This window comes from Aegilops tauschii, chromosome 2 (assembly GCF_002575655.3).
Source record: "Aegilops tauschii subsp. strangulata cultivar AL8/78 chromosome 2, Aet v6.0, whole genome shotgun sequence".
Taxonomy (NCBI): domain Eukaryota; kingdom Viridiplantae; phylum Streptophyta; class Magnoliopsida; order Poales; family Poaceae; genus Aegilops; species Aegilops tauschii.
Window position 1 is genome coordinate 192205277 of NC_053036.3, and position 9348 is coordinate 192214624.

The 9348-nt window shown below is 47.8% G+C and overlaps 2 protein-coding genes across 4 annotated transcripts; one reads left to right on the forward strand and one right to left on the reverse strand.

Moving 5' to 3' along the window:
- Window positions 1–215: 215 nt before the first annotated feature.
- LOC109746324 (formin-like protein 11) lies at window positions 216–6989 on the forward strand. Of its 3 annotated transcripts, none has more exons than XM_020305446.3 (7): window positions 216–406; window positions 490–1038; window positions 2028–2565; window positions 2647–3523; window positions 3613–3809; window positions 4428–4663; window positions 4889–6989. In XM_020305446.3, exons 2-7 carry the CDS (start codon window positions 883–885, stop codon window positions 5756–5758), a joined length of 2874 nt encoding a protein of 957 aa, XP_020161035.1. In that variant the 5' UTR covers window positions 216–406; window positions 490–882; the 3' UTR covers window positions 5759–6989. The 3 variants fall into 3 exon arrangements, with proteins under 3 accessions (XP_020161035.1, XP_040254527.1, XP_020161034.1); XM_040398593.2 differs by having other exon boundaries at window positions 496–1038; XM_020305445.3 differs by having other exon boundaries at window positions 216–1038.
- Window positions 6847–7850, reverse strand: LOC109746323 (protein H2A.7). Its single transcript, XM_020305444.4, has 2 exons — window positions 7544–7850; window positions 6847–7295 (listed from the first exon to the last, which is right to left on the reverse strand). The coding sequence occupies exons 1-2, from the start codon at window positions 7730–7732 to the stop codon at window positions 7080–7082; spliced, it is 405 nt and encodes a 134-aa protein (XP_020161033.1). The 5' UTR covers window positions 7733–7850; the 3' UTR covers window positions 6847–7079.
- Between the last annotated feature and the right edge of the window lie 1498 nt (window positions 7851–9348).

A 9348-nucleotide genomic window follows, 5' to 3' on the forward strand; every position in this document is an offset into this window, starting at 1 on the left:
TCTTCTTGCAACCCTGCGCCCCGGCAACCGTAGTAGGGATTCTTGTGATCCCATAGATGTCGTTCCACACCGACTTTAAGTTCTTTGACAAGAATGTAAACGAAACCAAAGGAAAATAAACGATTTACAAAGTTGCACACCGGAATTTATGTCAGTTCATGTACAAGTGTGTCACTTTCTCTGATTCTCTCCGTAAAAGAGAATATGCACATGTCCATCCTTGGTCGCACTTATCACGCCTCTCTCTCCTCCCGCTTCTTCCTCCACACTCCCATTTCAGCGGGGAGACGAGAAAACAGAGAGGGCGCGCGCGAAAAAGACTTCGCTGGCCCTCTAGGTGTCTCCAGATCACGCCCAAATTCGTGGCTCGTCCAGCCGCGAATTTGGTGGTGCCCTACTTTTATTGGTGCATTTTCCTAGACTTGTTCTTTCTGTGATTCCTCTTAATCCCTCCCGTGTTCTTGCGGCTGATTTCTTGACGGATTGAAGCGTCAGCGGATTTCTCCGGCTGCGTCTCCGGATTTCCTCGATCTGGGGGCAATGCGGCTGCGCATTCGGTTCTCTGCCTCGGAAGCCCCCCAAATCCCCCGCCATTGGTGATTATTTCTGAGCTTCCTCGCCTTAAAATCGGCGCGTTTCTCGGAGCACCTCGAGGCATCTGATTTCAGAAGGTCATCGCCGCGATTTTACGCGAACTTGGGCGGGGCATTGTTCTGAGTTCTTTTTTTTTGTCAAAACATTTGTGCCGCGTCACTGGATTTCGTCGGCCACTTGCTTCAGGGAGCTCACGGATTTGTTGTCCGTCGCCACAAACCTCCCGCCGGTAAGCCGGGGGAATCACATTGCGATGGTAGAGTCGGTGTAGGCAGGAGCAGGCAAAAGATGAGGCGCTGCAGGGGAGAATGGCTCCCCGCGCCGTGCATCATCTCCGTGCTGCTCTTCCTACCAATGGCCTGCGGACGATTGCTCATTGGCCCAAGCGACACGTCGCCGCCACCTGCGCTGACACCAACCTTCATCAAGCAAGTTGACGATTGGGTGAGTAAATTTTCTATGTATTTCATCGCACTCGGTAGTAACATCTGTACTGAGATGGTGTCATTCCATAGTTTGTGATCAAGACCAAAGTAGTTTAGTTTTGGTCATCTTAAGAAGTGAGAATTAACTTATTAAGTACTCCCTCTGTAAACAAATATAAGAGCGTCCGATATTTCTTTACAGAGGGAGTATCAATCCTTTTGTTAGAGAAAAAACCGGTTCAGGAAGGCAGGAATTGCCACCATCGAGACCATACAATGACAGAATTGCAAGGATTGCCCGGCTATATTTCTGATATGGTGTTTAGGTTGGTGCCCTCGCTCTATCAACACATATGGTCCACATGTATGAGCTCATGATGCCGGCATTCAGAATTGTCATGTGGTGCTCTTCGAATTACCTGTGACAGAATAGATAAGATCACTGAATTTCTAGTGGTTCCCAGAGGCCAAAGCTGTTTATGATTTTACTGCATTGAAAATACTGACTACAGATTAAAACCCTGCAAGCAGAAGCAGAGATTTTGAAACAAATTATTAACGTTCCCTCCTGTTAGGTACACATTACTCCTTATTTAATGAGTAGCATGTGTCGGATTAACTATGTTATTATTGGTATGATGCATGTAGACTTATTTTTTCCTTAAGTAAGGAATGTGATGATAATATGATATTGTTCGCAAATATAAGATGTTCTAACTTTTTTCCTAATCGGATGTATATAGACATGTTTTAGTGTGTTTGTTCACTAATTTCAGTCTGTATGTAGTCCATTTTGAAATATCCAAAATATCTTATATTTGTAAACAGAGGGAATAGTCTCTAACTGCTGACTCTCACTGGTACTTCATGGTAGTTTATATTTTTAATGGTCTGGTTTATCATATTATTATTCTGAAAAGGATGCACACCCAGTTTATCTCATCAGCATCTGTTATTGATTAATTTTCACGTACTGACAAGGGTGACCACTCGTTATGATATCTATAGGTGGAACACGCGTGGCTCAAATGTGGATTGGACAAGAAAAGCCTTCAAGATGTTAGAAACTACTACGACTACAACCATGTACTTGATATCATCCATAGGATATCTGATAATAAGGGAACTTCCCCTGTCATTGGAAAAGGTGCAGGCCCACTGACACCAGATATCAAGCAAACTTTGCTGACCTGCTTAAGCAAACAGAATTTTGAGGTTCCAAAAAACCTACCCGATGGTTATATCGAAACACTTATCGCCTCAATAAGAGAAGAGCTGACTCCGGGACCTGCTCCTGCAAATGAAGCAGTAAAACCTCCGCCAGGGAAACCAGCTGACGGTTCTTCATCAGAAGCAACTACAAAAAAGGCAGTGCCTGCAACTAAATCAGTGGGGAAAAAAGACAGCGATGGCATGCCAACTACCACTATCGTTGGTGTGTCCCTGGTTGTTATCGCACTTTTAGCTCTTCTCTGCGTTGGCTGCTGCATGTTCCGTGAAAGTTCTGCGGCTTCTGCCTATGATAATAAGCAACTCCTGAATCTATGTAATGTCTTGTATCATCCATTTTGCTCCAAGTCAACGTTTTTCTTTCTTCTACCACTGACTTTTATGCTTTCATTTGCAGCGGATTCTTGCAAGTCTTCCAGTGTAAATCTAATAGATGTCACTAAGCTGGGAGCATTGCCATTGCAGTCAGAGGCTGGCCAAAATGGCCATGTGAATCAAAGTTCACAGGAAGGCCCAAACACTGATCAAATTGGCTATGTGAGACTAAGTTCACAGGAAGGCCCAAACACTGATCAAAATAACCATGTGAAACTAAGCTCACAGGAAGACGCAAACACTGATCAAATTAGCTATGTGAAACTAAGCTCACAGGAAGACCCAACCAGTGGTCGAAATAGTGATGTGAAGCTAACTTCGCAGGAAGACCCAAACACTGGCCAAAATAACCATGTGAAGCTCACTTCACAGGAAAGTGCAAACACTGATCCAGCAATCTACAGCAGTTCCGCCGAGCCAATGGCTGCTTCTGTTGATTCTGAGCAAGGATCAACACCAATGCCTCAACCAATGATGCCACCTCCAGCACATCCTCAAGTACTTGCGCCTCAACCAAAGGCTCCTCCTTCACCACCAGCTCCTCAAGCACTTGAGCTGCCTCCGAATGCTTCTCCAGTTCTTTCCTCTGGACCTTCACCGCCACCAGCTCCAAAAGCCTCCCAGCCTCCGCCCTCAGGACCCTCACCACCTACTGCTCCAAAAGCTGCACCACCACCACCACCACCATCAAAATCTGGTGGACCTCTCCCGCCACCACCAGCGCTGCCTGGTTCTTCCAAAACGCGCCCACCACCACTTATGAAGTCAGGCAATAAAACAGACACAGATGAGGATTCTAGTGAAGCTAAAACAAAGCTTAAGCCCTTCTTTTGGGATAAAGTAGCAACAAATGCTAATAAATCAATGGTGTGGGATCACCTTAAAGCTGGATCATTCCAGTAAGTTGGTAGAGATAGCTGAGCTATATATCTAGTTATCTACTATTGTAAGATCGCACCATTTTATAACTAATGGTACTTCTTCACAGGTTAAGTGAGGACGCTATTGAAACACTTTTTGGTTGTAATGCTGACAAGAAGAGTGGTGATGCCAAAAAAGATATAGCATCAAAGGAAGCTGCCCAAGTTGTGAGGATACTTGATCCTAAAAAGGCACAGAACCTGGCCATATCATTGAAGGCGTTGAGTGTTTCAGCAGAGGAAGTTTCTTGTGCAGTTAAGGAAGGTAAAGTGTATTGTCACTCGTTTATACTGTGCAAGTGCATAGCTCTTCCTGGATGAAATGCGGCTTCTTCTGATTCTTGCCAGTCTTGTAGATACAGTTATTTTATTATATTTTTGGGCAAAGCTCCAGTTTTTTTTAAGTTGCAGTGGTACATCGAATACTTATCCAGCTTCTGGTCTATAACTCCATGCAATAATATATCAGCTGCGTATATCATTTGTGTCTTCACAATCAGGAGTTACGGCTATTCTTCTGTGCCAAGGACAATGAATCACTTGATTTCATTTGTTTCTTCTATTTTTCAAAGCAAATAGTACACATTTCTGCTAAACTGATGTGAGTCTTGTCTTCTAGGTTAACTCTAATTCTTGAACTAATAACAAAGTCAGCAAGATTATGTAGCACGCAAGTGATGTCAAATGCTCAAATCGGCATTTGGTTCTAGACTTAACCACATTTGTGTACATCTGGCCTCCATATTTTGGAATGGACGCCTCAAGCATGGGTTCATGTGCTTCTGACTATTCTATTTGGACATTTAGAACAAAGAACATGTTGATTAAATCCTATTTCCTGATAACATCTTTTGCCTTATCAATTTCCCTCGATAATTTGTAGGAAATGAACTTCCATCCGACTTGATACAGACCTTAATTAGATGGGTCCCGAGTACTGATGAGGAGCTCAGGCTTCGACTATATACTGGGGAACTCTCACAGCTTGGTCCTGCAGAGCAGTTCTTAAAAGCAATCTTCGACATTCCTTATATCTATGAGCGCCTGGACGCATTACTTTTCATGGCTGGTTTACCAGAGGAAACTTCAAATGTAAAGCAATCTTTTGCCACCTTAGAGGTAATAGCATTACCATTATGACCTATTTGGCTTCCACACTATATTCAGTTCTGTTGTATGACTTGTATCAGTCTTGTTTGATGCTCTGTAGTCCTTTAACCGATGAACATTTTTATCAAGTAATAATAGAGATTATCGTAGTGTAGATGTTACCACTCTTCCTGCACCTTGATGTTTCTACCGATCTTCTTATCTCTGCTATCTTGGCATTTAAATCCTGATCAGATGGCTTGTGAGGAGCTTAAAAACAGCCGTCTATTCTTGAAGTTACTAGAAGCTGTACTTAAAACAGGGAATCGGATGAATGTTGGCACGTTCAGAGGAGGAGCTCAAGCGTTCAAACTAGACACCCTGCTCAAGCTTTCCGACGTCAAAGGAACTGATGGGAAGATAACGCTGCTGCATTTTGTTGTTCAAGAGATGATCCATTCTGAAGGTGTCCGTTCTGCACGGGCTGCAAAGGAGCAGACGGGCAGCGTATCCAGTGTGGACAACAATGATCTTATTGAAGAGGAATATAAACAACTAGGTCTGCAGGCTGTGTCCAGTTTAGGAGATGAACTTCAAAATGTCAGGAATGCAGCAATCCTTGATGCAGATCAGTTGGCTATGTCGGTAGCAAGTGTCGTCCACAGGCTTGGCAAAACCAAAGAATTCTTGAACACAAGCATGAAAAGTCTGGATGAAGATAGTGGGTTTCACCGCAAGCTTGTGCATTTCGTGGAGCAGTCTCAAACTGATGTTACTTTCTTGCTAGAGGAAGAGAAGAAAATACGGTCCTTGGTAAAGAGCACTGTCGATTATTTCCATGGGAGGACAGGGAAGGATGAGGGCCTTCGGTTATTTGTCGTAGTGCGGGATTTTCTCGCAATGCTTGACAAGGTCTGCAATGAGGTGAAAGAAGCATCAAAAGTAACTCCAAAGAAAACGAAGACTGAAGTTACTCTGCCTTCCCACACACCCAGGTCTTTTCAAGATCCCCGGCGTAGTTCCCACACACCCAGGTCTTCTCAAGATCCCCGGCGTAACCTTTTTCCGGCAATTCAAAACCGGAGGGCAGATAGTTCAAGCTCTAGTTCTGACGAGGGAAGTTAACTCTAAACGAAGGTACTCTGCCTACCTTTTCCTTCCAGCGCTTGGAGGTTTGCCCTTTGAAAACATTAGTAAGAAGAGATGGAAAACCGGAGCTAAAGAAAAAGCAAGAGATGGAAATTGACGATAAAGCGAACTCTGGCTTTGGTCACTTGTTGCAGCAACAGAATAAAATTGCTGAAGGAAGGCATTCATCTTCCATAACGTCCTTGACAGGCAATTGTTGCACTTTGGCTCCTATCAAACAAGCAAAGGTGATATTCACGATCAAGATGGAGAAGTCGCAACGGAAGCCGTCGAAAGGGGCGGCGAAGAAAACTGACCCCTTAGTTAGGGCGGGCGTGCAGAACAGGGAGGGAGGAAGAAGCAGCAGGCTGGCTGACTGACTGTGACACTGCCTGCTGTTTTTTCGCTTAGGATTTGTACCATCACAGAAAGGAGAGGAATAAATATAGTATTCTTTTAGGGGAATAAATGCAGCATTAGAAAGAAAGAGATGCACCACACAGGCTCATAAACATGATAATACCTTTGCAAAGAGCAAAGCTGTAAATTGTCATCCTTTCAACTGAAACATCCTGTGTGTTCGCGTCATGTGATTATATACTCTGGGCGACTTGGTGTGCCTTTTGCAATGTGGCGTGAGACCTAGTACCAGATTCGTGCTGCTGTGCTGTGGTCGATCTGTACCTACCGTTTCTGCACCGTCTGGATAGTCAGGGCACTCAAAACAATGTGCAGCGCTGCTATATTAGGAGTGATAATTGTTTCGTCTCCCGTGCCATTTCTTTACAGAATCCTTTTTTATCCCAGGTATTACTAGATCGCAAGTATTTCCCGCCAAATGTCTTGCTCGTGAAAAACATCGCCACACATAGTCCACTACTCCCCGCCAAAATTCCATTATCCCTGACTCGAGCCGTAGCACACCTACGTATTGTGAAGACGAGAGCATCCTTAGTCTAACAGCTTCGCAGATTAATTTTAGTAAGGATTTCGCAGTTATATCGAGTTCTCTAACCATGAAAGAATTGGGCAAGAATAGACGATGGAAATTTTCGACCAAGAACAGAGTGGTAGAAATTGGCAAGTAAGCAATCCATAGGTGCAACTTTTATATAACGTACTAACAACGAATTACAAAGGATGCAACCATTGTCCACGGCTAGTTTAGCACCGGTACAAGCACACAGATTCAGAAACTAATAGCAGTACTACCATCCTAGAAGTAAAACGCAACACCTAGGCAACATTTAACTGAACACGCTACTACACAGAACTGGATACAGCCGAGCACCCACGACCACCGAGGAGGAGTCGTCATCTAGCTATCGTCGTCGGCAGCCACGGCCTTGCTGCCACCGGCCTTCTTGGGGAGCAGGAGGTTGTGGATGTTGGGCATGACACCACCGCTGGCGATTGTGACCATGCCGAGCAGGCGGGAGAGCTCCTCGTCGTTGCGGACGGCGAGCTGGATGTGGCGCGGCACGATGCGGGTCTTCTTGTTGTCCCTCGCCGCGTTCCCGGCCAACTCCAGAACCTGCACAAACAAGGGAGTCGCAACGGTTACTTCCAAAATTCCACAAAGTTTCGAGCGCAATTAGCAAGCAGAACCGCCTAGGCCCAGACAAATCTGAGAGCAGGCAGAGACAAGTATCATCCTCATCCGAAACCCTAGAAATATTCCCCAATTTGCCGAACCAACCACCGACCGACTAGACACCGACCGCTAGAAATTCACCACAGAAAACAGCAAAATCAGGCATTGGATGACATAATCCCACGCACCTCAGCGGCGAGATACTCCAGCACGGCGGCGAGGTAGACGGGGGCGCCGGCGCCGACCCTCTCGGCGTACTTGCCGGCCTTGAGGAACCGCGCGATCCTGCCGACGGGGAACTGGAGCCCGGCCTTGGAGCTCCTGGAGATGGCCTTCTTGGCGGCGCCCGAGCCGATCGCCTTGCCCCTTCCGGCCATGTCTACAGTACTCGGAGTGGATCCGCGGTTGTGAAATGGAAAGCGAGGCGCCGGGAGGAAGTGCGGAAGCGGTGTGGTGTGGGTATACGGCTGGTAGGCAGGAGCGGTGGGTGGGGATTGGGTTATATAGGCGAGGGGATCCAATGCGAGGGGAGTGCGCGGATCGGTGACGTGGCGGAGATTACGTGCGCCGAGCGGCGAGATCCTGTCCGTCAGATGGGAAGAGCCGTGGGGCGGTTGGTTTTTGGTTTGCCGCCTCGGATTTTCGCCGTTTCGGGGTCGGTCGTACGCCGCCCGCTGCTCTCCGCGGCTATGGGCCGCCGGCTTCGGGTCTTCTGTTCGGCTGCTTCTCGTTTTCATTTCCTTATGAGAAAGCTAGTGCGTGTTTTTTTTAAAGGAGGCGCTTGCCCGGCCTTAAACTAATGCCCTTACACATGTCCGTTAAAGTGACACAATGTTTAGCGAGCAACGAAGCAAAGCAAAAGAGATACATGCCCAAAAGCGGATACATAGCAGCGCAATGCTAGCATAGACAGTGAAGAAAACACTAAAGGCTATCAGGGTAGCGGGGGCGGCAGCTTGCCGGTGGTGTTTGTTAGAAGGGAGAGAGGGATTTGATGGAATAGTTGTTGTATTGCTTGAGCCTCGTGGGCATATATATAGGAGTACATGGTCAATTTGGAGTACAAGACAAGCCGGAACATATCCTAGTCTATCTCGTATTTCCTAACTAAACATAATACTCAACATCCCCGCAGTCACAACGGTAGCGACGCAGACGGTGAGACTGGAGAAGAATCCGAAGGCAAGCCGACGGACACCCCCCACAGTCGTAACGGTCGACGCATCGCGGAAGTCGTGGCTGGAGTAGAAACCGACGAGGTTGCTCAAGCAAGGCGGTAGCCCTTTGTGCCGTTTGTCGATGTAGCCGAGAGCGTATGGTGGTGTAACCGTGGTCGAGGTAGCCGTGTGAAGAATGTCGTGGTCGATGTTGAGTCGGGGTGGCCGGTGTCGAGGAAGCCGCCGTGGAGCCGCGGGCGCAAGGGGGCGCCGAGTTAGCATGGGCGCAATGGTGTCGAAGTAGTGGTGCGCCGGGGAGAAGACGATGTTGACGAGGCGTCGCGCCGGGGTTGCCAAACCCGGGGACACGTCGTAGACGAAGGCACGCGTCGGTGTTGCCAGCACCGGGCATGCGTAGACGGTCGAAAACGAAGTTGACGAAGTGCCGCACCAGGCTTGCCAGGCCCGGGGACACGTCGTGGACGAAGGCACGCGGCGGTGTTGCCAGCACTGGGCTTTCATAGACTGGGACCTGCACGAGCTGTACGCCATGTCGAAGAGGTCGGAGAGGCCAGCAGAGAAGGACTCGACGACGGTTGTGGCGCCAATCAGCGCGGGGCCAATGTCGCCCGCGGTTGTCGGAGTAGACGAAGTGGTCGGGGTAGATGACGGCGACGCTGACGACGGGCTGGTGCTTGACGAAGACGAAGGAGATGGACGGGCAGCTGCGGCGGCTATGGGGGTAGCGGTGGCGGCGGCCGAAGAAGAGCGGCGGCGGCGGCGGCTAAGTTAGGAGCGCGACGGTGATGCTCGAAGTAGGCGAAGCACCCTGACAC

Excerpts from the sequence above, each read along its gene's own strand:
- LOC109746324 (XM_020305445.3), top strand. The coding sequence starts at position 883 with ATGAGGCGCTGCAGGGGAGAATGGCTCCCCGCGCCGTGCATCATCTCC. Across the intron at positions 2,566-2,646 it reads TAAGCAACTCCTGAATCTAT|CGGATTCTTGCAAGTCTTCC; the intron begins GTAATGTCTTGT and ends TTTCATTTGCAG. Across the intron at positions 3,524-3,612 it reads CTTAAAGCTGGATCATTCCA|GTTAAGTGAGGACGCTATTG; the intron begins GTAAGTTGGTAG and ends ACTTCTTCACAG.
- LOC109746323 (XM_020305444.4), bottom strand. The coding sequence starts at position 7,732 with ATGGCCGGAAGGGGCAAGGCGATCGGCTCGGGCGCCGCCAAGAAGGCC. Across the intron at positions 7,296-7,543 it reads TGGAGTATCTCGCCGCTGAG|GTTCTGGAGTTGGCCGGGAA; the intron begins GTGCGTGGGATT and ends TTGTTTGTGCAG.